Here is a 26,117-nt window from a genome sequence, read left to right on the forward strand (position 1 = left end):
AGGGAAAGGCAATGGGAAAGTAACTGGGAAAACTAGTCGCTAATACAATAGGTGATAGAGTTACAAATATATGTGTGAAAAATACACAGAACATAGAAAAAAAGGCAAAACCCAAACGGCATCACTTGTGTTCAAGTCACTTCAGTATAAAATCTAATGTCCCAGCTCAAGCAGCTGAGGAAGGTGGATGGATTCAAAGGAAGGTTTCAAACTCCTGTGAGTGCTGGCTGTTGTGGCATGAGGGATATGCTCCATTCTGTTTGCTGTGACAGTAGTGGTGCATGATGATCAGCTAGTAGCAGCAGTGCTTTAAGCAAAATATTGGCTAATAGGCATTTGAAAGACTTCACCTGACTGCAATGGGCATAGCAAAGAGCAGCACTATCCTGACAGGCTCTTTCATCTCTTAGATATCCTTTGAGGACTAAGTAATTGTTGTTTTGGCTTGCTTATTGGTGCAATGGTTTAAGCTCTCTCTTGTCAACTTTTATATGGCCTTTCTTGTGTATACCTCATCCTTACATTTATTGATGAAAAGTCTGAAAGCAGATCTTGAAAAGAAACAAGGGAAGAAAATATTTCTGTGTATAGTATCCCTTTTTTATTTAAAGTCACTTTACCTCATAGTTCAAGGATTGGTACAAAGAAGCTTTTTTGTCTGATCTTGTTCCCTAACTGCAGCTTAAAAATAAAATAGGAAGAGTTTGTAACCTCCAGCATGGGTCTTAGTTCACCTTTGTGCCAAGGCTTAAAAATAACTTGTATGCTTCTTACATGCTTTTCTTGTATGCTTAGTCTTTCCTGAGCATAGAGGTGCCTGTGCTTTTTCTTCAAAGCAATGGGACATGGGGCAGGAGAAATTTCCTTCATGAAGCAGCCTGGTTCACACACAACAAGACAACTGTACCTCTCCAGAGCTCTCTGTGTGACCAAATTGCAGCCAAGTGTTGCAAGTCTACTGGGGGAGGTTGTTCATTTTGGAGGTAGCATGAAGCTAGAAAACGGGAGTGAAAACAACTATTGGAGATTGTCTTCTGCCTTTGAGTGTCCAGTTAATGTCCAGCTCTCTTTCTCTATAGTCAAAAGACACGTTTTATGAAGGGGTCAGGAATACGATACCCCAGGTCAGGCAGCAAGACTGCGCCCTGAGTTAACTGATAAATTCTGTGGCAGCTGGTGGGAGCTGATGTTGACAGCACTACATTTCAGAAACTGGCCAAGTCCAAACAACACAGGGAGAGGTGAGGTCTAAAATGTGGTGAGATGTTTTTTTCACCTGCTTTGTTCAAGCAACTTCAGTAACAAACTGCCACTGTACCATGTGCCAGTAACAGGCAACAGGCAACATCTCTGAGTGTTTGGAGGAACTTCACTGGTGTTGGTCCCTCAGCTCCGAACCCTACAATCCCCAGACAGCTGGTAGCATTAGGATTTATTTTGGCAGGTGGAAATAGTCTTAGCCTCTAGTTGCATGGAATAGTAGTGCTAATTAGATGCTGTGCTGAAATTCCAGGGTATGAACTGATTTATTCTGGCAGCTTCTCATCTCCTGCTTGCTGGAATGCAGTTCCTTAACACCTTCTAACAGTAACAGATCACATGCCTTCACCTTTTTCATGGAGAGATATATTTGCAAATTATTTCTCAATTTGGTATGTAAAAATAGCCCTTCACAGAATGTGGTGACCCCAAAGTAAGTTGTAGTTCAAAATTACACATATATTGTGCTTGTGTGGTCAGGTTCTGGCAGTGGGAGTGCTACACTAGTGGCTTCTGTGGGAAGCTGGGAGAAGCTTCCCCCATGTCTATCAGAGCCAATGAAAGCCAGCTCCAGGATGGACCCACTGCTGGCCAAGACCAAGCCAATCAGGAATGAGGAACACAGATAACAGATGTGATAACAGATTTAAAAAGAAAGAAAAAAAGTTCCTGCACGGTTGTAATTGCGACCAGAGAAGAACGGAGTGATAATATAAGAGAGGAACAACTCTGCAGACACCAATTTCAGTGGAGAAGGAGGAGGTGCTCCAGGCACCAGAGCTGAGATTCCTCTGCAGTCTGTGGTGCAGACCATGGTGAGACAACTGTGCCCCTGCAGCCCATGGAGGACCAAGGGATGCAGATCCACCTATGTAGGTGGATCCACCTGTGTAGGAACCCATGCTGGAGTGGGCTGTGCCTAAAGGACTATATCCAATGGAAGAATGACCCACACTGCAGCAGTTCATGGAGACTGTTGCCCATGGGATGGGCTCATGTTAAAGAAGTTTGTGGAGAGCTATTTCCTGTGGGAAGGATGCTACACTGGAGAAGGGGAAGGACTCCTCTACCTAAGCAGCAACGAGAGAGAAGCAACATGTGATGAACTGACCATAATCCCCATTCCTTTTCTCCCTGTGTTTATGTGGTGAAGGAGCTAGAGCCCAGAAAGGAGGAAAGGATGGGGGAAGGTGGTTTTTAGATTTATTTTACTTCTTACTATCCTTCTCTGGTTTGGTTACTAATAAATTCAATTACTATCCCAAATGTGAGTCTGTTTTGCTGTGATGGTATTTGGTGAGTGATCCTTCCTGGGTCTTAGCTTAACCCATGAGCCCTTCATTATATTTTTTCTCCTCTGTCCAGTTGTGGGGGGAAGTGAGAAAATGGCTTTGTTGGGTGCCTGGTGTCCAGTCAGGGTCAACCCATTGCAACACATTTTTCAGCTAGTGAATCCTTATACCTTTTTTTGAGGCCAAGACTTAACAAAATGGGTTTTGAAAACATTCTTGTTTTGAGGGGTCTTTTATGTGTTTTGTTTTCTAAATTACTTCTGATCTCCTAAGAACAATGGCCGATTCTCCCATTCTAATTAGTATCTTGCCATCAAATGATTGTTCTTTCAAATGAGTTATACAATTCTAGTGTGTATGAGCCTAAAGTAAATAACTTCTGGGTGCTGCTTGCAAGTCTGAGTTTATAAGACTTCCAGTGATTACCAGGGGCCATGTTTTGTGTATAGCTTTGCTTTTTTGTTTCACAGCATTTTTTTTTCTATCAGTATACCAGAATGTTACCTATCATTCCCCATCTGACACTTTGTTCTCTTTGTTCCCTTAGGCAATTAGTCGATACTTGCCAAGACGAGATCCGGTTTTGAAACCTCTGATCTACGAAATGGTCCTGCACGAATTTTTGGAGAGTGACTATGAGGTACTGCAGCCTGATGTGTCCACATCAGTGTGTCCAATAGTTATTGCCAGCCAAATCCCCTTAGCAGTGCAGAATTCTGAAAGCAAATTCTTGGATATATTCAAACAGATTTTCACTGGACAATTCCACAATAACAATATTTAAAAGTTGAATTTTAATTTTAAGAGAATTAATAGAATGATCCTCAGAGCATGTGAATACTGTGAGAATGATTATTTATGAGACTGTTATTTTTAGTTTGTTTAATGTAGCATAAGTGTTTGAGGTGATGCACAAAGCCTACAGCATCTGAAAGAGACTCAGTTTCATGAATCTTAATAGCATTGCCCTAAGAAGGAAAAAATCTGTGTTCTGCACTGTACATGGCTGTGGGCACATGAAGGTTCCTTAAAGGTTGAGGACAGCAGGTACCAGAGTCTTAGCTGAAGCTTTGATGTTTTGAAATGCTCCTTAGGCCATTCTTTCTATTTCTGTTACAATCTCTTATACTTTTAGGGGTTTGCAACCCTAATAAAAGAGTGGCCTGGAGATCTGTACAACAACACAATCATAGTTCAAGCTGTAGTGGATCACCTGAAGAAAGATCCACAGAACAGGACTTTGCTACGAACACTTGCAGAATTGTGAGTAGAGTTTTAAATTCCTGTTACAAAAAGTACATTTAAAATAGTGTACTGCAGTTTATCCATATTTCCTTAGCTATCTTAACAGAAATCTTCTTTGCTACAGTCTACAAAGTATTGGCTTTCTCTTCTCTCCACTCTGCTGATTGCACAGTTTAGCAATTCTTTACCCTTCCTTGTAAAGCTCACATTGAGTATTCAAGCAAATTTTTAAGCATACGATTGGATTTCCTGCTCTTCTTTTCAAAGTAAATAGCTAGCATTTCTCTTCATTCTGTCAGAGGAAACCTCTTTTCTGAAATGTGCCTTTCAGAATTACCCACATGAAAATAAAATGGTGGGGGTTTTTGCCCACTATTTTAGAAGTAGTGTATTTAGATTTACTGCGTGGATGGAAATATGTGACTGGAAAATGTGCCAAAACTGATCTGGTTCTCGGTCACTTTGTAACAGGGATAAAGCTGTTTTATTTTCTCAGCCTGATCACTGTGTTACTTTCATACTGTTTCTTTGAAGAAAGAAGAGTTGCTGTCTATTGCTAAGCTACAATCCGCCTGAAAGTTTTAGGAGAACAATGTATTTTTAGCTATGAAGAGTGTTCCAGTTGATTTGCAGGCATTGAAAGGCTAGCATTTTGTGTGTCTTCCCCTGTGAGTTGAAAATGGAAAATGAAAATGCAGAAAACTGCTGGTCAGAGCACAAATGAAGGCCAATATAAACAGAGGTGAAAATAATGTTGCCTGATGTTTATTCCCCTTTACAAAAATGAATCACAGATCTATTTAGATATTTATAAAATCAAGTAGTACCCTAACATGTTTTGCATACTAGAGTATGTTTATATTTTCTCTCATAAGTGATTTTCCTGCACTTGAGTATGTAACACCACATGTATTATAATCCTGTTTTTGTCAGGTACACTTACGATCAGCGCTATGGCAGAGCCCTAGAAATCTACCTAACTCTGAGGCACAAAGATGTCTTCCAGCTGATCCACAAGCACAATCTTTTCAGTTCTATCAGAGACAAAATTGTTCTGCTCATGGATTTTGATTCAGAGGTATGATGATCTTAATGATTTTATATTCCATTTCCTCTAGGTATAATTTAATAGATTAAAAATAAATTATCTAAAGTTGGTGTTGACACACAGAGCATGTTTGTTGCATCTGGATACATTCTGAGATAAGGAAGATTGCTTGCCTAGATTGCAAAATAATTGACGCAAGGATTATTTTTTCCTTCATATTTCCATTTGTGTTTCCTTTCCATTTCCATTTCTCACTCTCAATGAGAAGAGTGAGTGTCCAGATCATTTGAGGTTATCATTGTGATTCTCAAGTGACAACAGTAAATATAGTTTCACACAGAGTATCATTTCACCATGTTACTCTTTCTGTATTTTGAAACAAATAATGGTATTAATAAGCCAAAGAAAGGAGATAGTGAATTTATTTAGGCATATATTAAATGTACTTGCCATTTTCCTTTCACCACAGTCAATTAATCTGCTTTTGAAAGTTTGCAAGGTTATTAACCTAAATTCCAAAAATCAGGAAGTGTTTATTCCATGCTGAATTCTATCTTCTTTCTTTCCAGCTGGCTATAGAACCCAAGCAAATGAGTTTTGTGTGATCAGTGGGAAAATAACCAAGTAGATCTCTTTTTTCAGTGCAATAGTTGTTTAAGCACTGTAGTTAAAATATGGATCTCTGCTATTGGTGATCATCTTTAGTATGTCCATTCTAAACTATATGGAGAAAAAAAAGTATACATATATTTTTGATCTAATAGCATAAGTCATAACAGGACTCTGTGGTTTGGTATTTTTTGAAAGTGAAGCAAAAGTTTGCTCCTGAAAGAGGAAGCAGAACCCGAATCCTCGTTCCCACTTGGCTTACATGGTCTTGTCTGCTTGATTAATGGTATTTGTGTGCAGGTAGTTTGGAGGAATCCAGTTATGAGGCAGGTTGAATTGTGTGTTCCTTATATAGTCATCACCCTGCAGTTGCCTTTTATGATGGAATAAATAGTATTTCTACATCGTTTGGCAGTGGCTTTTTGTGACTGATGATGATTCAGTGGGCATACTTCACCTGCAGTGTAGGTACACAGCATTTATTGTTATTAGTGAGGAAACTTAGGGGAAGTATTCTGGAGGAATACTGCAATGCTGTGCTGTCAGGATATGCTGCTGTTACGTAAATTGCCCTCTGAATTTCTGTTGCTGAAAAGAGTAGGTCTGCAATGTCCATCTGACACCAATCAGTGAATAAGCATAATACTACATAGAGTGTGAGAAAATATGTGTACCTGTTTCCTACTTGAGTTCTCTTTCTCTGTTGTAGAAAGCAGTTGACATGCTTTTGGATAATGAAGACAAAATTTCCGTGAGTATAACAAGTTCATGGTGTGGCAGTCCAATGCTAGCTTTTTATTACCTGTCCTCCTTTCAGTCTTGTGAATGTGATGTTTATCACAGGTTTGTTTTCTTGCAGATTGACAGAGTGGTTGAAGAATTAGAAAACAGGCCTGAGTTACAGCACGTGGTAAGTATTCCTGTATTCTGTTGATTTCAAGTTGAGTTGCATAAACTCTTGGCTGGACATAACTTTTACAGGTGTGTTTCTCGTGTCAAAATGCACCTGACTCTGAAATGTCGCTACTTCTGCCAATTTCCTCTTTATCATGGCCACAGCATCTTCACAGTAGTTAAATGATCTTAAGAAGTGTACCTGTGAGAATTTGATAACATAATGCATCATAATGCATGCTTATTAACATCTTCTTATAGCATTGTAGTCAGTTGTCATTTCTGGTCAGTTACTTCTCACTTTTAGTCCTCCATTTTCCCTACCCAAAAATGGGGTTTTGTCCTGGTTTTGGGCAAATTTGGGAGGAAACTCCAAAAGGGGTCCCTCTAGAAAGCAGATTCAAGCCCTTCCACCTACTGGTTCAGGAAATTATTTCCTTGGAGAAACATGGAAAAACCTGCTTATTTAACAAGTAAAGTATTCACAAGTTTAAAAAATGAGTAGTACTAAGCAATAAAACTTCCCGCTGTTCTGAGAAGATGGCGAATTCAGAAAGTCCTTGTGGGGTGCAGCTCAGCTTGTTCAGTCTCTTATCAGTCCCTCCTGTACTGGAAAATGCCATGTCCCAGGTCCTGGTGGGACACAGGCATGAGCTCCCAGTGCTTTTCTGGGTTTGCAGTCCAGAGCAGGGCTGATCAGTTCCAAGAAAAAGAAAAGCCACAGTCTTGGGGAACTTCTCTGCCTCAGGTAATTAAAAACTAACAAAAAGCAAAGGAAAGCTCTCTCCCTCTGTCTGTCCATGCTGCAGACAGCAGTCTGTGAGAAGGAAAGCTGAAACTCTTATCTTTACGTTTTGAATGCAACCACCTCAGACATTCCACCACTTCTCCTTCCCCCCACCCCTTCACTCTCAGATCTAGTTTTAAAGGTGCAAAACTTATTTCTGGGCTAAACAGATGAATGGGTATACAATTCACCATCATAAAGTCACCCCAGAACAGGTTGGTTGGTGGGTGCAGCTATGTTTTGCTGATCTCCAGAGAAAGTGAATTGCTTGTGAATTTCTGGAGCTGTAACTTCCATACACTGTCGAATTGTTCTTGTTTGTACAGAATTACAGTATCACTGTAAGGCTGTGGCTCCACACTCCTATTCCAAAAGCTCCTCTTTGGTTTGAACATGCTGTCAATGGAGTACATAATGTGTGGCTGTGGGCTTGGGCTGTATTAGAGAGGGAAGTTTAACTTGCTGCTGGTTACTGATAGGGCTCAGGTATTCATCTGATGGAGAGGTGGTTTATGGGTTAGAGATCTCATTATGGGAAGCAATTCCGTGGAAGTGCAGTCCACAGCCCAAGAGCTTTGCAAAGGCAACTGACAGACTATCAGTTTACAGAAGGGATGCATACAAAGGAAGGCAACAATGATGGTGAATGGTCTAGAGGGGAAGCCATACAAAGAGTAGCTGAGGTCACTTGGTTTTATTCAGCCTGTAGGAGAGGAGATTGAGGGGAGTCATTGTAGCTATTTACACCTTCTTCACAAGGGAAGTGTCAGTGCAGCACTTATCTCTTCTCTGGGGACCTGTGACAGGACCCAAGGGGACAGCATGAAGCTGTGTCAGGGGAGGTTTAGGTTTGATATTAAGAAAAGCTTTGCCTGCTAGAGTGGCTGGGCACTGGAATGGGCTTCCACTCTAGGGAAGTGGTCACAGCATCAAGCCTGTCTGAATTCAAGAAGCATTTGGACAATGCTCTCAGGAACGTGGGGTGGTTCCTGGGGCTGTCCCGTGCAAGGCCCAGAATTGGAATTTTATTATCTATGTGGTTCCCTTCCAATTCAGGAGTTTCTATTATTACATTAATAATATTGAATAAGTGGATTTGAATTCTGATTTTTTTTTTTGATTCCTAGTATTTACACAAGCTTTTCAAAAGAGACCACCATAAAGGCCAACGGTATCATGAGAAACAGATCAGCCTTTATGCTGAATATGATCGACCGAACTTACTTCCATTCCTCAGAGACAGTACACACTGCCCACTGGAGAAGGTAAGCCCCAAAATTCTTAGGCATAAGTCCTTGATTTTTATGTCTGGTCTGTAGCTTGTAGTCTTCTGAATTTCAAGCTGTGTCTGGTACTGCCCTCAATTGCCCATATGAGGGATCCTTTGACCTTGTGACCATCACCTGCAGTTTGGTTTGCAGAGCTGATGACACCTGAGACGTTCCTCTCAGCTCACAGGGCAGGAATTGATGGGTATTTTTAATGCAGAAGTTCTGAATTCACATTTGAAGTATAGCTACAACTACTAGCTATATCTACTCATCATTGCTTTGCCTGGCTGAACAGTAGCTCATGGTTTCAAGAAACTGACAATCATTTTGCCAAATCTAGGAGCTGTCAGTGTTAGATCTTGAAGAAGCATTTGCAGTAGCTGTAACTGTAGTTATTCTATCTTTTTATTGTAAGGCCATAAGTTTCCCTGAATAACATACGCAATATAAGTCACTGAACTAACAGGGCTAAAAGTATTTTGTCTTTGTACTTTGGCTAATACACTTGAGGCTTTACAGAGTACCAGGTTTATATCTTCTAATACTTTTTTTTTCTGTTTTCCTTCCCTGCTCTTTCTTATCAAATTACAAAATGCATAAAGGTAAGACAGATCTTCAGTTGTTTCTCCTGCTTTAATTAATGTGAAATTAATGGAATTTTAAGTTTTCCAGTTTAGCTGGGTCAGTATTTTATTATTTACAGATATTATTATTATTATTATTATTATTTATTTACTTATTTATTATATTTATTTATTAATGGCTGAGCAGAGCAGAGCTTGTGAAAGGTTGCCTATTCATATGCAGCTATAATGATGACACAGTGGAGTAGTTTTCACGTGTAATATTGAATGTTGTGTTTTGGTTAGCATTCCAAAAAAACTAGTACTGTTACTGGTACCTCTCTTGTTTTGCATGCTTTTGTCTACTGAAAAATATGTTCTTAGGATTGGAGAATTGGGATTTGTTGAAACCATTACCTGAAACTAGATTGATTACTTTAGGCACTGAACCTGAGAGATTTCCAGCCAGAAACTTTGGTCTACAGTGTTGTCTTACTTGTTTTTAAATTTCTGATTCTTAGTTTCTGCTTTATGTATGATTCATGTGATCATGGTTTCATGTATTTACCTGCATGATACCTTACCTGCACTTTTTTTTTAATTTTGAAGCAAATTAGTTTTAGTTACTGCACATCCAGCCTCCTAACTTTAGTGGCAGGTGGTGCAGAAAAGTGCTGTGTGAAACTGATCCTCATTTCTGGCACTGCTTTTCTAAAGATACAGGCTATGAGCAGGAATAGTTCAGAGACCCATCAGCTTCTGGAAGGTGTGGTGCAGTGATCACCAAAGTCAAGAGAAGAATGTCAGAAAAAATGTGTCATTCTAACCTTAATGTTAAAATGTTAACATCTTTCAGTAAGAGGCTAAGGAGGGGAGGAAAATATGCTACTACTAATTCCATAAATATGCTTCTTACCATGCATGTTGTATAGTAACACTTTTTGTGACATACAGATCTTTGTTCTAAGGAAATGAAAAGGGGAGTAAAAATTTCCCAGTTACCACTATTTTCAGTTCCTGTTAAGCAAGTTCCAACATTGTGTATAAATTGCAAAAAGCAATTTCTATTTAAAAATATCCATTCTTATTATTACTCTAATGAAGTTATAAACTCATCAAGAAGAAATAATTTGTGCTGTCTAGAAGTAAACCACTTTTATTCAAGTGCAGTTTAGCATACATTTTAAAAATGAGCTGGAAGAGAAGTAGGAATGCTCTCTGTTTTCCTCTAGAGGGAGCATGACAATCAGGAAATGGCGGTATCTAGAACTACTGAATACCTGGTGGTGTGTAGTTTTCATTTTAAGTGGACAGGGAAAATGAAGGCTATCAGCTGTGTATATAACTTATTAGTATTATCCACACCTTCATTCACCTGAAGTATCTGGTTGGTAATTTACTTACCCCTGGCCCAAAATTTTTTGTCCATATCTCTAATCCTCATAGTAACTCTTCTGAAATAATGAGAATTGGAAGGAAAAGTTAATTCCTACCTCATCTTTGATTGTAGCTATACTTTATGTATTTAAAGTTCTTATTTACAAATGTGAAAGTTGGTGAACAGTTTTCTTTAAAGGAGTGCCGTGAATCTTGAGTTTGCTTTCTGTTTCCAAATTGGAAGCAGACATGGCATTTTTTATGGCATACCAGCCCTGAAGATTTTCTCTTCCTACAAACATTTTGGTAATCAGTTTGGTAGTTTTGATAATTGTGCTGGTTACCAACTACACATAGATTCTGTAGCTGCTAAAGATACTTAGCCCTCAGGTCTTTAGACCAAATATACAAGAAATGTTTCCTCCATATTCTTTCGGTTTGTTATTTTGCATTGTCTCCTTGATATAGAATTTGGAGGCTACTCTCTCTCCTGTAACCATTCTGGTTACCCTGAGGAGATTTTCAGCCTTGTGTTATTAATGAATGTAAAGCAGACTTCCATCACTAGAGACCATGTAAGTCCACCCACAGGAAGCAAGTCTTGATAGCAGGTAAACTTAATGTTTTGTATTAACCAACTTTTGGAGGCAGAATAAAGAAGTTGCAGTAGAATTAAAGGCATTGATTGACATAGTCCAGACTGAAATACCTGTTCTGTCCTGAGATTTATTCAGTATCAGAGAAGAATTTTAAAGAGAATTGTGGAAGTCACCGAGTTTCTCTTCTTAATTAAGGCCAGAGTTTCTCTTCTTAATTGTGTCTGTGCTTATTAAGGGAGTCCATGTTCCTGTCAAAATGTAACTTCATGGAAAAATCGCTCTTCTTGCAGCATTTGTGATCAATAGAATTTTGTGTTGCATGGTTTTTCCTGTATTATCTTCTCTCCTCTCTTCCCTTACATTCAAGGCTCTTGAGATCTGCCAGCAGAGGAACTTTGTAGAAGAGACAGTCTATCTTCTAAGTAAGTAACTCAGAATAAATAACTGCTCAATTATGATACTTTTGAACTTGTAATAAAGTTCATGGTGTGGAAATATATTGTCTTATATCTAAACCAAATAACATGATTTAGAAAATAAAGCACTGGATGGATATGATGTCTTAACTTCATATACTGTGTTACTGTGTTTTTTACTTGATGTTCTTCTGGGGTTCTGGAAGTGTTGCAGAGGCTATGGGGAGCAAGTTGGGCAGGGAGGTATTTCTAATGCAATCTCCAAGGGAAGAGTAATACTGCCATTTTTGAAAAGAGAGGAGAAATTGAACAAATGTTTTATTCTGAATGCATCTCAGAGGCTTAGTATTATCTTTTGCTGAAAGATATGCTTATATTGCTTTCTATATTTTTTTCTGTAAAATTAGTTGTAAATTAACTCCTTCAGCTGGCCAAGAATTCTACCTCTGAGAGTCATTGAAAGACTTATTAGTTATGAACAGAATAGCAAGCATTTTTTAAACAATCTCTAGTTCAGTAAGAATATTCTGTGGACCATTTCAGTGGAAAGTAGGATTCATACTAATGAATTTATTTAAAGAATAGTTCATAACTTCTGCTACTTCTTCCTTTTTCCTCTTATTTTGTCATGGATGTAAGCTGTGCTATACTTTCTCAAATTAAGAGGGCTCATGTGGGCTCTTGGAACTGGTATTTCACATTACAGTTTACATCTGTGTACATACACATACCCCATCTCATGTTAGATGTTGCTGCAGTTCAGAACCCCAAATATGACCCAAAACATCTTTGAGAAATCCTCCAGGTCCCAGTCCAGCAAACTGCCCCAAGCACTTGTTCAGATTATACTGATTTGCATTCCTATGTCTGAATAGTCTAGGTTTGGTCTTAGTTGAATTAGTTTGAGTCAACTTCACACAAAATTCTTATTGAAAGAGCACTGAACACTGATGGTCAATTAGCACTTATAACCTCTTATTTTTCCTTGTAGGCAGAATGGGCAATAGCCGCAGTGCCCTGAAGATGATAATGGAAGAATTGCATGATGTAGATAAAGCTATTGAATTTGCCAAGGAACAAGATGATGGAGAACTTTGGGAAGATCTCATATTATATTCTATTGACAAACCACGTAAGTGGGATAGTTTCTGGGAAGCTTTGCACGTGTGGAATGCTATTGCAATTAAAGGATAGAATTATTCACATACATGTTAGAGAAGGCGTTTATGTATGATCAGGGAGATGTTCTGGTTTGTGAAGCACAACACAGCTGGCCTACTGTGCATAAAAACTTGCAGTAAGGCAGTGTGAGGGTATGCTGTAGTGAAAACTTGGAGGCTTAATGTTGAGTAAGCTCTGCATAATTATGTCCTTAATGCCAAGGGGACAGGGGACAGTGTTTTTAGTTTAGCAGAATGAGACTTTATTTTTAGACAGCCTCAAAACACAGTCTTCAGGCTTGTTGAGGCTTTTGAATACTGTAATACTAAGTTATTACAACTGCTTCCCTTCAAGATTCTGAAAATGAAGAGCTTACACCTTTCTACCCCTCAGTAATTTATTTTGTTTATGTGTTACAAAGGTAAGATTGGTAATAATGAGTGCATTTTGCCTTTCATTCATTATATGAATAACTACTCCAAGTTAAAAGGTTAGATGAACTCAGAAACAAAAGTATCAGTGTTGTCATGGAGGCAGATTCAAAGAAGTTTAAATGACTAAGAAAACAGAATTTTCTTAACTATCTATTCCATAGATTCCATTTATTCCATAATTCCACATTCCATTTCGCAGCCTCTTCTGGGGTTTTAAATCAAGACTTTAAAGTCTCTCTTGGGACCTCTTTTCTGGGGGATTGGGAGTCTTGTAGAATTAGTGTCAGAATATGTATCTTTTCATCCCTTGGCTGCTAATTTTGACAGGAATAAGTGACCAGAATCTGTTAATCCTTCAAGGAGAATGGCATTCTCAAATTACCCATACTTGAATGCATCACTAAAAGTTATGCTACAGTCAGTAACAGAGCAACAGGGACTCAAAGCATACAGAATTCTTTCAGTTCATTTATGATACAGTTTCTTTAGCCAGATGCTCTTCAAAAAGTAAAAGACTTTATCGTGTCACTCTCACCAATGTTTAGAAACACATTGAAATCAGGTTAGGTGCTTGAAAATTTGTTTATAAACCCTGGAGCTGGATGTGGAATTACTACATAAAGTAGTTATTTTTTTCACTTTATTTGCTTGAGTGCTCTTTTTATTGAATCAAAATGCATTATTTACGTGTGAGTTTGTGCTGGAGACTCAGTTACCACTTTGCTTAATACACTTGAAATTCTGTAAATCACCAAACTGTGTCTTTCTCACTTTCCCAAAGGCTTGTATTCAAGTAAATACAGCTGCAAGAAACGTACAAAGACTGTGAAAGAGACTTAGTGTTTTCACTTAGTAGGGAGCTGTCAAGGAATAAGCCAAAGCCTGTATCTTGCCACCAATATATCCTTTAATCAGGTATTTTGCTGGTTTGTTTTTCTTAAGTTCTTTGCCTCTTGGTTTTCACAGCTTTTATTACGGGTTTGTTGAACAATATTGGAACCCACGTTGATCCTATTCTTTTGATCCACCGCATTAAGGAAGGCATGGAGATTCCTAATTTGAGAGACTCACTAGTGAAAATTCTTCAGGACTACAACTTGCAGGTAGATGTTGCATTCGTCATGGGATATTAGTTTTCAGAGAGACAGCAAGCCCTCTTTGTCACTGAACAGCACAAGAAATTGCTATCATGATTTGTTCAGTCATTGGTCGTGGACACTGTGGGCCGATACAAAACTATGACAGAAAAAGTGGAAATTTGCCAAGATTTCTTGATGGCTTCTAGCCCTTCTAAATGTCTTCCACACTGTCATAAGTCTGGTGGGTAAGTAGAACTGGGGGCATCTAGAGTGATTCAGCCTATTATACACTGCTCAAAGGTCCAGTACTGGAAAGTTTTGTGACCAGTATTTTCATTCTGTTTCACATTAATGTAGAGGCAGAATGGAGGCTGAATGCAACATGCCCTCCTTGAAACGTTCAACAGGTGTTAGAGCCTACATGTTAAGTGTCATATTAACTGAGGAAGATGAACTTTTAAAATCAAATTAATGTCAGTGATGCAGCATCAGTTGGTTAGAGCATGATTCTAATAATGCCAAGGGTGTGGGTTCGATTCCTGTATTATGGACCATTCACTTAAGAGTTGGACTCAATGCTATTTCCAACTCAGAATATTCTGTGCATATGTTGCTGTTTATGCATTTTTTTTAAAAAATGGGCTGTTCACTGGATTATGGGAGTTCTTATCCCAGCACAATTATACAGCTATGTGCAGTCCCTTGTGGGAACTGCATACCTTTCAGTGTTAAAGCATTAAAGAAAGCATACCTTTCAGTGCTCCCTAAAAGTAGCCAGCAGAGTGTATTGTATTGCATATTTTAGATCTCCCTACTACAGAAGGAGTCCCAAACCTGAATTCTCTGTTGTGCTGTTCAGCATCACTCTACTGCAAGAAAGATACAGAGGAGTTTGAATACCTCCAGTGTGACTACACAAGGTCCAGGAAAACATAGCTCAGTAGGCAGCTGAAACTCAGATTTTCTGAGCCTCAAAACATTTGCTCCCCATCTGTTCCCATTAGTCTTTCAACGTTTTGAGCACATAGATGGGCTTGATGGTAACATTAAGGTCACAGCTGGTATCTTGCCCTCTCAGGGCAGGGTTTAAGCCTTTCTAAGGCTTTTGCATTATTTATTTTTATGTGAACTTCAGATTATGATTTTGGCTATTTCAAAGAAGCATTTTATATTTCTTCATCTCCCAACTTGTTATATGCGAGGAACCTCCCCAGATAAATAGATACATGTTTGCATACAATGCATTTTGTAACATTACTTCAGGTTTTGACTTCATGGGGGGCTAGTATCCTTCCAAAATGACACTAGCTAAATACCCTGCATTTCAACAGTTGCATGTTAATCTTGCTGCTGTCAGTACTGCCGCTGATCCTTCTGATCCTGCATTCTCATGAAATCAAAATGTAATATTTGTTGTGTTTGCAGGCAGACTGAGAAAGTGCTGTAAGCATAGCTTCAGCTTTGCACATCTGCGGAGTACATTGCATAGCTTCAGACAAAGCTGATGGCATCATTTGGTCACATTTTGAGGAAGGAAGTATAATTATTTCTTCAAATACCTTTTAACAGAATTACTTTTAGCTTAAAAACATGTATTTAACCTTGAGAATGATATCTAAAATTATTTACTGTTAGCGTTGAAATGATTCATGGATTTAAAATTAATTGATTTTGAAGTAGAGTTGGATAACTCTAGGGCTAAAATTTAGATTTCATAGGGATACTAGAAATTTAGGAAGCTTAATGTAATTTTTCCTTGGATTGCTTGTATGATAGAAAAAAGTATAGACCAAAAAAAGGCAATATTTCATTAGAGAAATAAAAGTTATAGTTTAAAATAAGTCTGTTCCTTAAGTGATACTGGCATTGTGAAGTGCACTGTTTATGAACAGATGGTTTATCTCCATTGAAATTTAGAGATCTTGTTGCTGGTTTTGCACACTCGCCAAAGCAGCCAGTTGGCAAGCTCCAGTTTTATAGAGGGACTGTTTCTGCATTCAGAGTGTGCTTCAGGGCATGGCTGGGACTTTGGGTGAATGTCTAAGGATCCTCTCCTTGCTGAGGACAGTTCTGTTATTGCTCATGCCTGCTCTGCCTCATTAGCTGTGTTTGGTGTGTTTGTATGATGCCTGGTCATACCTCATATACACATGTTGTGTGGATTCATGCTGAGAAGTCATGGCCTCTACTCTGGCCTGGCACAACTCTGGCTTTTGGTAGAAACCTCCTGATGTGTAGCATGAAACAGACCAGACATTTTGAACTCATCAGAAATACAAATTTCTTTGGCTAGGATTTTCTGTGTCTTCATCTTTTTGGATCTCAAGCTCTGTACACATGTAAGTTTTATTGTGTTCATTTTCAAAGGCAAAAAGAATCTTGTGCTAAGATCTGTGAAGGAGGAGCACAGGTGAAAAGAGAAGCTGCTGCTTGACTGCCTAACAACAAAAAACCTGTGCTGGTCTTTTCATAATCATGGCTTCCCAAAAGATGTTAATGCTGTGCCATTATATTGTTTAATTGTGGGGTCCTTTTGCAAGCCCTGATAAGATTGTTTTATGCCTATGTAAGCATGCAAATGCAAATTTCTTATTATGCTCTTGAGTTTCCATACCAGTAAATTTTTCTTATATGGGTAGGAGTTAAAAGCAGTGTCTTTGACAGACTTTGTCTTTTTGAAAACAGTCCCTTACATCCCAGCAAACCCAAGTAAATCAAACTGAGAGGCTGCCAAAGTATGTGTGACTCACAGTATGCATTAGAGAATCCAGAAAAGTCTACTAAGGCAAATTTTATTGTATTTTTTTTTAATATGGACTCTTCCTTGCATAATTTTTATTAATGCTGGCAGATTGCAGACTGGTTGCTTCACTTTAAAAAATGACCACTCACTAGATGAAGTGCTGCCACTGTTCTGTATGCTACTCTAACATCACCTCAGCTTTGTGGTTAACTTCTGAAATCTGATCACTACCAACCAACCAAGCACAGCTCTGAAACAGAATTTGATATTGTTTTAGGCAAAAATAAAACAGATCATGTATGACTTTTTTCTTAGGCTACTCTTTCAAGTAAGTACTACTAATTTCCTTTTTCTCTGACATTACAGCTCTGCTTTAGAACTAGGGATCTTTTAACCTGCCTTACAGAACACCCATTTATATTTTCCAACTTCAGGAAATGCAGTTCTGCCATGAGTTTAAAACCAAGCACAGTCCTAACTATTCCACTAAGCAGGGAGATATTTAAGTGGGTTTTTTTAATTAGGATTAAACCTTGAAGTGATTTTTTTTTGTTTGTTTTTCTTACCCCTGAATATAATTTATTTTGGTGTTTTGTCTTGGTCATCATTTGAGTTAATGTATTAATACCATAGTACATAATCAAATGACACTGTTTGATTGATGAAAGGTTATTTACTGCTAAAATAATGCTGATTTTAGTTTTTATACACTGTAACATTCACAAATAACAAATTTATAGAGACACAGAAACAATGACAAAGTTATAGTTCTTTGAATTTTAATAGGAGCATTTATCAAATTAAGTGTAGTCTAAAGCTATTCTACTGCTACTGAAATCTGCTTTGTTGCTGTCATGAATTTATAGATAAATTAGACATGTTGGCTTAAAGAGAAACCTGCTTACTTATTATAAATTACACATTCCTAGTGTTTTAGTAAAGCATATATAAATCATCATTCTCCAGGTTTCTAAAGCAATGTATCACACATCTCCCAAAGAAGGCTGGTAGTAAAATCTCCTTATTTGTAGACTTGTGAGTTAATTATAAGCCTGTTATGCTTTCCAAATATTTAAAAGAGGTGTCTTTTCAGCTTTGGTTTGTATCTGAATGAAAGGTAGGAAATGCTGGTGGTATTGGAAGAAGTTTAAATACCTCACTTCTTTTAAAAAGAAATGCTTCATTTTTTACCCTTTCTATGTCATTTGTTAGAATAAATCCTTGAAATATGTTGGTATTCTGCAACTCCTTTCCCCCTGGCTTTAAAATACAGAAGCAATTTGTTTAGATGTAGTACTTACAGATTTTGTGGATTAGCCATTTTTACTCAAACACTGACTTACTAGTTTGTAATTGAACCTGCAGTAACTCTGATGGGTAAAGGACATTGATCCATTAACAGAACTCACATCTATACATTCACTGCAGAGTTTATGAACTAGCAGAACCCAATGATAATCCAATGAATGCTGCTTGAAACGACACCTGGAAAAATTGTTATGTTATGCTCCCAAACGTAACTAAAAATGCTGTTCAGACACCTTGGAGGCACTAGAGGGCAGGTGGCAGCTTGGATAGGGGAACATGTGCCTTTTGGCGGTAAAGACTAAAAATAATGTGGTTTTAATTGTGGTAGTGATGCTATTTGAAATAATTTGTTTAACTGGCCTTGAGAAACTTGGACTTGTTTGTGGTTTAAGCTGAATCAAGGCCTGAATTTATTCCCAGAGTTTAGAGTATACCCTTTCAAATTAACTGCATACTGCAGTGCTTTTCTTTAAAGATAATGTTAGGCATTTGTAAATCAAGACTATTTTAATCAAATGGAATGGTTTATGCCTAATATCTTCCCTAATACAGCCAGAAAACAAACTCTTTTTTTGCAATAATTGTTTTGATTTTAGCAGTGTTCATTAATTTCATCAAAGGCATTATTTCTGCCTAAAACTTCTTTCTGTAGGTGCATGATGCTGTCCTGCTTGGGCTCAATTACATGCTTTAAAGGATAAATAAAATCGAGTTTCATCCTCAGTTCTGTTTCTTCTTCAAAAGTGGTTTCATCACAGTTTATGCCCAATGACAGTTTTAACTAGTTCAACTTAACCTTAGGGTGCATAGTTACCTATTTTTACCCCTTTTTAATGAAACTCCCTTTCTCTTGACTCCAAATTCCCCTTCCTTTGCTTTCTGTAACTCTTAAATTATCAATTTTTGAGATCTTCAAAGCAATTTCTACAGAAGTGTTGAGATTTTTTACATGGAGAATAGACATTTGACATTCTGCATTTTGATTTTTACTTTTACATAATAATTGCTGCCTACTGTATTCCATTTCTAGCAAAATAAGGTCTGGCAGTCCTTAAATGTGTATGGAAAGATCTAAGTGCTGTTTATATAATGGAAGGAAGTGAATATTTATTAAAATACGTGTTTTCATGGGTACTTCTGTTACTCCTGGGTTTTAAGGCAACAATAATAACCAAACAGTTATTGAGGTTTTTCCAGTGACCTACTGATAACTCTTTATTTTTCTTTCTTTTTAATGTTCTTTTTTCTGTTGTCACACTGTATTTTAATTAAAAAGTGCTAGGACACACTTCCATCTTCCTATTTATTGTATCTTTTTCTGTTTCTTGTATTTAACATGGTCACAGCACCAGTGTTGTCAAGAGTTCAAGAAACATTTGGACAATGTTCAGAGGCACATGGTGTGATTCTTGGTGCTGTCCTCTGCAGGGCCAGGAGCTAGACTTGACAATCCTTGCAGGTCCCTCGTAGATCAGGATATTCTATGACTCTATTCTTGTTTTACTCCTTTTACTTCAACATAGGGAGGTTTCATCTGTCTATACTAAGTACACGTAGCAGAGATTCTAGTAGACAGCCAAGACCTCATCCCCTCCAAGTTGTGTACTTATTTTTGAAATAGAATTTGTTGATTGAGAATAGTTTGAATCAGGTAAGCACGCTTTCTGAAACACAGTCTCATTCAGTTGTCCTTGCTAAAAGTTTCTTGTATTTCTTTTCAAACCTAGCAACATTTTTCTTTATTTAGAACAAAATTTTAGCCTTTGTTGCCTTTGGATAAAGTTGGCAAGTGAAAGACATAGCCAGATTGTTCCTGAGATTATCAACAGATTAAAATGATTAATTTTCCAAGTGTGTGTCTGGTAGATCTGCATACAGTTGCTGGTGCTCTGAAATGTTTTATAGCTCAATGTCTCTAATACTATAGCAGTGTCATTCACCTATTCATATGCCTGATTTGAAATGCTCATGGTGTTACTGTTAATTTTTTAAATGTACTTCAGATTTGCAGTCTTATCTGTGTATCATTCTTAGCAGTGTGTCTTTATTACTTCAGAATGTGTATGTGAAAAGGTAGAGTTTTGAACAGTGTCCACGTGGCTGTAAAATCTGTTATTGTATTTCTTCTTAGGTATTTGCATTAGTTGTGTCCTCCACTATTTTAGAATGCCCTTTTGTAATACAAATGATCAGAAGAAGAGAATGAACATTGCTTCTTTATACCTCTGTTTTAGTAGGGTTGGTCACATTATAATTGGCTGTGAGTATCTTTGGAAAGCCCTTTTCAAAGGAATTGTTGTCTTGGAAAACAAATTTTCAAACATCAGTTTGGGAGAAGGAAGAAAGAATTCCAAAATACTTACTTGGGTTTGTCATCTTTCCAAACTTGCTCCATTAAGTATTGTGAATTAAGGCTCTGTATAATTTTTATTCCCTTGCTTCTTCTTTGTTTCAAAATCATTTCAGGCAATGACATATCAGTCTAATGAAAAATATCAAATAAGTCAAAAGGGAGCTGAGACTTTTGCTAAAGAGGAATGAACTAGGGACCTTTGATTAGTTGCATTGACATGTATTATTGCTTATTAAATGATACCTCAGCAGGATATATGGTTGAACAAAATATATTTTTAATTAGTGTTTATAAGGTTTTATGTTTACCAAATATCTTTTCTGAAGAAGACAGGAAAGATACAGGAAGAAGTTTTGAAATGGTTTGGAAATTAATTTTGAGGGGCACTGTAAAAATTCCTTTGTGTTATAATTTGTTAACAGCATCTCATAGAAAGGTGTTCATAATTTATGATAATAGTATCTTTGTAAGGAATTTTATTTCTTAATCTTTGTTTTTGTTTTCTGATCTTTTGGTTTTTTATTGTATACTTTTCATTTAAGTAGAGATGATGGCAACAAAAGGTTCCTCCTTTGCCTTCTTTATAATACCTTGAAAAGTTTTAAACATTCCTTGCACTCACTTTGGCAGCAGAAACACAGTGGTGACTTGTCAAGATAGTTGAAATGCCCATCTGTTCAACAACCACTGTATTTTATGTTCTTTGCACCAACAGATCTTGCTCCGAGAGGGCTGCAAAAAGATACTCGTTGCCGATTCTCTTTCTTTATTGAAGAAAATGCATCGAACTCAGATGAAAGGTGTTCTAGTGGATGGTGGGTACAGAGGAAACATGATGACTTTCAAGGTTTTAAAGACTATTGCTTGGTTTATATAGTCCCTGACTGTCTGCTTTGGAAGCTGCCCAAAAGCCTACATTTTTTACCCTATCTGGAGAGTGTAGGAGGATACCAGATGCTTTTTCCCTTTGCAAAGGAACTGCTTGTATCTCAAAAACTACAAGACCCAGCATGCAGCTGTTTCACTTGATCAGTCTCTGTATAGCCAGTAATCTATTGTGTCCTGTAGTTTGTCTGTGAAGGTGAAAATGCTGTTTAGTGCCAGCATGGACAGTCAGAAGGTAATAATCTGCAACCAAAGCAAAAGATACAAGAAGGTTGTCAGAAACAGTTGAAAATATGCTAAAGATGCTTGTGAGCAGCGCTGTAATTCACACTAGCTGAGTGTTAATAGCAAGAGACAAAAGCTGACAGGACAGAGGACCAGAGCTTCTGCTCCAAAGTGCTGCAGAATTAACAGCCACCTGCCCCATGCTCCTTTTTCCAGTTTGCCTTTTTTCTCTTCAGCACTGATCCTGAACAGCCTCAATCCTGCAGTTCTACCATCATCAGATCTAAATATTAATCATGTTGTTATTATAAATGCTTCTTCAGTATTGCTCTTCAATTTTTAATAGTTTCTTTAGGCATCTTAAGTAAATGTTTTAAGACCAAACTCCATTTCTGTAATAGTAGTGCGTTCATGCCTGCTTTATAAAAAAGTAAACCTGGAGTTTGCTAACAAAGCTTCATTTTCTATTTGTTTTTCAGAGGAGAATATCTGTGAATCATGTCTGTCTCCAATACTTCCTTCAGGTAGGATGCTTTTCTAGAGAAAAAAAAAAAAGAGGTGGTTTTTTTTTTTCATTGTATTTTAAAAGGAACTACTGTTTGCTTTTATTAATAAAAATACACAGTCTCCCTTGGTGATCACTGTATAAATTTTAATATCCCCAAGCAAAGTTTGCTTTTGAATTCTGACATGGGAGTAGAGTCTAACTGAACATTTTTTGTTGCAGTAAACCCAGATATTCTTTCATATTCAACTTTGACTTCCTTATTTTCTGTTTTGAATACACGGAATTCAAGGCAACTTTTAATGCCATCAACATATGTATTCTCAAAGATTATTAGAACCTCAAAACTATGATGCTGCCACCAAATCTTGTCCACCTTTGTTGTATTACTCACACTCAACTTGTAGATTATAAAATTTTATGGAATGTACTTTTTGTCTGAATGGTGGAGAGTTCTTGGCTTCAGTCAAGGGTTCCACATTTGAAAATCTTAAAACTGACTAGCTTTAAAACACCTTCTAAATTTAGTTGTGAAACTAGAAATTCAGGATGTTATTTTGGAGATGTACATTCTTCAAGGCAGCTATAGTCCAGAAATATCAATGCACTTTTTGGGTCTCTTAAAAAGAAGTAGTTTTACTAAGAAAGTATCTGTCGTGACTTGTTAAAGCAAGAATATATAAGATGAAGTGTATATACAGACATTTGTTTGTGTTCTAAGTGTTAATAGCCTAATAGATAGAATCACAATTTATCTGGTTTCTACTATTTTTCAATTAAATAAATAAATGAAAACAACTATACTGGGGTCACATGCAGCAATATACAGACAGGGAAAATCTGGCAAAGTTGAATGTGCTAGTGCTTTGAAGTATATGTGCTGAGGAAAAAAAGATAAGTAGAATGCAAATGATGGTCATAAGGGAGATGGTTATTCTTTAGATATGTGGATGTTGTATTTAGGGTTCTAATTTGGCTAAATATTTATGAGGGAATGAAAACCCGCATCATACACCTAGGCAGCTTGTTGCCAAATTTTAGTGGCATGCAGTGCAAGGTCTAGAACTGCTCAGTGTTCTGGTTCTCTTCACACTAGTGCAAGAATTTTTCTTCTGACTTTTCTTCAAAACAACTGATTATTTGCTGGTAGTTTACTCTTCTCCCTGCCCAAATTTAGCATGTAGCATATATTGAAATGAAAAATTCCTGGTGGAAAGGTATACTGCATTTAAGCCAAAGAATAAAAATTGTTTTGTAACTTCATCACTAGCACGCATTACTTGAAACCATCACTCTTAATAGTTTCTATGAATCAGCCAGAATAATTTGGAAATGGGTTTGAGAGATGTTACTTGAAGTTTCTCTGTGTATAATAAAATGTTGGCATCTATTGCTGTAGCCACTAAATAATTTGTTTCATTGCCTTGTTGAAATGAATTTATTTTTCCCTTTCCCAGATGCATCCAAGTCCTTCAGTGTGGTGGTGTTCCACTGCAGACACATGTTTCACAGAGAGTGCCTACCTGTATCTAACACAGTAAGGAATTAGCTTAATATGTCTGACACCTTTGCCAAAGATAAAGTGACACATTTTCTTCTGACAGCTGTGGAGAAAGGCGTGGGTCTGTGAGGAATTGTATAGTAATAATTTGTGATGATACCACACAGTAGTATGTGACCAAGGAAAGGGAGTTTAAGGATACTGCAACTAAAGTTCATCCAATGTAGAAAAAATCACTGCTGTTTGAACAGTAGTTTATCACCTTCTGCAATCTGAATATGTAATGCAGCTCTGAGACATACAGGGAATACAATCTGTCTAATTTTTTAATTCATCCTTTTCCATTCCAGCTTTTACCTTAATTAAATATACTCCAAGCCAAGAATAAAGGTATTTTCTCAAGTGAGTCATATTAAATGATTCTGACCTAGAATACAAAAATCAGTCATTTCGGAGTGAATATTTAAATATCTTTGTAATCATCATTATGTTCAAAACATGTTTTTCTTTATAAATTGTTTGGGGGGTTGGTTTGTTCAATTAACACAAAGCAAAAAATTAACTTCTAGATATAACAGGGCTTAAATTTAGGAACAAAAGCATTTAAATGGTAACGAGATCACATAGAAAATTAAATTTAAGTCTTTAAGGTTCTGTGTTCTGTCTCTGAAAATTAATACATAGTGAAAAACTAGCTTTAGTGAATCACTTCATCTCCAAGTAAACAAAGTGCTTGTAGCCATATGGTACAGTATGTATACTTAAATATGTTATGAAAATCTTAATGTATTACATCATTTGTACAAGAAAGCCCAACAACTAGTAGGTACTTCTTCAACATTTACCGCAAATTTTATTGTGAGAAATAATCTAAAATTTGTCCAGCATTCTGTTTTCTGGGGCAGACGACTGACTGGTTATGTGGGATTTTTAAATGTTACATCTATATTATCTGATATATATTCATAGATAGTATGTATGAATTCAGGGGTGTCTTCATGTAACAGAGCCAAATTTCCCCTATTACATTGTATTATGTGACCTTAGGTGATAAGTCATGTTACTGATACTTGTTTATTGGTGACATACTGAAAGAAAAATAGTGGATTCACAAAGTGCACACGGAGCTAAACAGAGTAACAATAAACACATCTTTGTCAAATGACAGTATTTGGGCTCTAATCTCAATTGTTGGAAATCTGTGGAGCACTACCCAAAGGCAGAGCTATGACTAAGGCATCCAGTGGTTATTGGAGCTGACCAAGTGACTTTATTCTCATCTTTTATATATGAAGATAATCAGTGATGCCTTTCACTGTGTATTTTCATTTTTGGTGTGGAGGAAATTTGATATTACTCTTCTGGCTGGTGGTGGTAGTACCCTTGGAGTGAGTGGTGAGTTGTGCTGCCCTCTAACTGCAGAACAGCCAGCCTTACTATGCTTTTCTATATTGTCTTCCCTCACCTATCCATGACTAGGTTGATTGGGAATAGCCTGTGAGCAGTAATGCTAAGAAGAGCATTAGCACTTTTCATTCATCTTCACACATTCTGATGTAGCTACATTTCTCCAAGAGACTCCTGTTTTCTTTTTTGATTTAGGTATCTTCTGTCCAGTTCTGCAATATATGCAGTGCCAAACACCGGGGGCCAGGAAGTGCAGTCCTGGAGATGAAGAAATAGCAGTGGCCTAGTTCTCCACATCAGTCAGTGACGCCAAATCTGTTAGGACCATGCAAAGCCGCTGTATTTTTCCATTAGACCTCATTTCTGTATATAATTTTGATTGTGATTTAAAAGCGGTTCCTGTATTTATCCTGTTTATTAAATATTTTTGGGTAATGAGAAAATGTGAAAATATTTCTCTGGTAAGTCTTTGTTATGCAATTCATATGACATGGTTCCTTTGCTCAGCTCGTTACTTCATTCTGGAACAGAAAAAAAATAAAATGGGAAGAAAAAACCCACGCGATTTAGACATTTGTGTTTGCTATCAGTTAATGTGCTATACAGTTTGGAACCACATCAGGCTTATGGTTGGATATTGTAAAGAAAAATGTGAATTTAGCTCACAAGATATAGGGATATACTGCAGTCTATCTGTTAAACTGGAAAATACAGTACCTCTAGTACAATACCTTCTTCTGTACCTTATTCCCATGTAAGTATACCTTAAAATAATTTCTACTGTGGAAACTTGGATTTCTAGTTTATGTATATTCATAATACTCTTTTAAAATTCTCTGGGCAATTGGTGTAGCAATCTGAAAAATGTTTTTTTTGTTGTCGACTGTGCAGATCTGTATAATACTGGAATAAAATTTTTTGTGTTCAGAAATGCTAGGATTTACTCTGCATGATTACATAGACAAAATAATCATTAAAAGAATAGACCTCTCAAAAGCATAGTAATCTGTTGTTTTAATCAGACAACTGAGGAAAAAATAAAAATGGTGCAAATTAGTAATGAACATAGAGTAGGTGGAATTACAGAAGGGTAGGAAGTTTGTAGTGCAGAGCGTAGTCTGCATACATCAAACTTCACCCATAAGAATTAGTGCC

General features: G+C 37.2%; 1 protein-coding gene across 5 annotated transcripts in view; it reads left to right on the plus strand.

Moving 5' to 3' along the window:
- The window catches only part of VPS41 (VPS41 subunit of HOPS complex), a 113,346-nt gene extending 87,459 nt beyond the window's left edge, over positions 1 to 25,887 (plus strand). For 2 of the 5 annotated variants that reach the window (XM_062498173.1, XM_062498145.1), the window contains 13 exons: positions 3,100 to 3,192; positions 3,688 to 3,815; positions 4,731 to 4,875; positions 6,164 to 6,205; positions 6,314 to 6,364; positions 8,263 to 8,400; positions 11,313 to 11,367; positions 12,353 to 12,493; positions 13,923 to 14,059; positions 21,155 to 21,254; positions 22,029 to 22,073; positions 23,512 to 23,591; positions 25,158 to 25,887. In XM_062498173.1, the coding sequence (XP_062354157.1) occupies positions 3,100 to 3,192; positions 3,688 to 3,815; positions 4,731 to 4,875; positions 6,164 to 6,205; positions 6,314 to 6,364; positions 8,263 to 8,400; positions 11,313 to 11,367; positions 12,353 to 12,493; positions 13,923 to 14,059; positions 21,155 to 21,254; positions 22,029 to 22,073; positions 23,512 to 23,591; positions 25,158 to 25,238 (1,236 nt within the window). In that variant the 3' untranslated portion in view covers positions 25,239 to 25,887. The remainder of the gene's footprint in view (positions 1 to 3,099; positions 3,193 to 3,687; positions 3,816 to 4,730; positions 4,876 to 6,163; positions 6,206 to 6,313; positions 6,365 to 8,262; positions 8,401 to 11,312; positions 11,368 to 12,352; positions 12,494 to 13,922; positions 14,060 to 21,154; positions 21,255 to 22,028; positions 22,074 to 23,511; positions 23,592 to 25,157) is intronic. The other 3 variants (XM_062498154.1, XR_009933420.1, XR_009933419.1) reach the window with 3 other exon arrangements.
- The last annotated feature ends 230 nt before the right edge of the window (positions 25,888 to 26,117 follow it).

This window comes from Cinclus cinclus, chromosome 1, assembly GCF_963662255.1.
Source record: "Cinclus cinclus chromosome 1, bCinCin1.1, whole genome shotgun sequence".
Taxonomy (NCBI): Eukaryota; Metazoa; Chordata; class Aves; order Passeriformes; family Cinclidae; genus Cinclus; species Cinclus cinclus.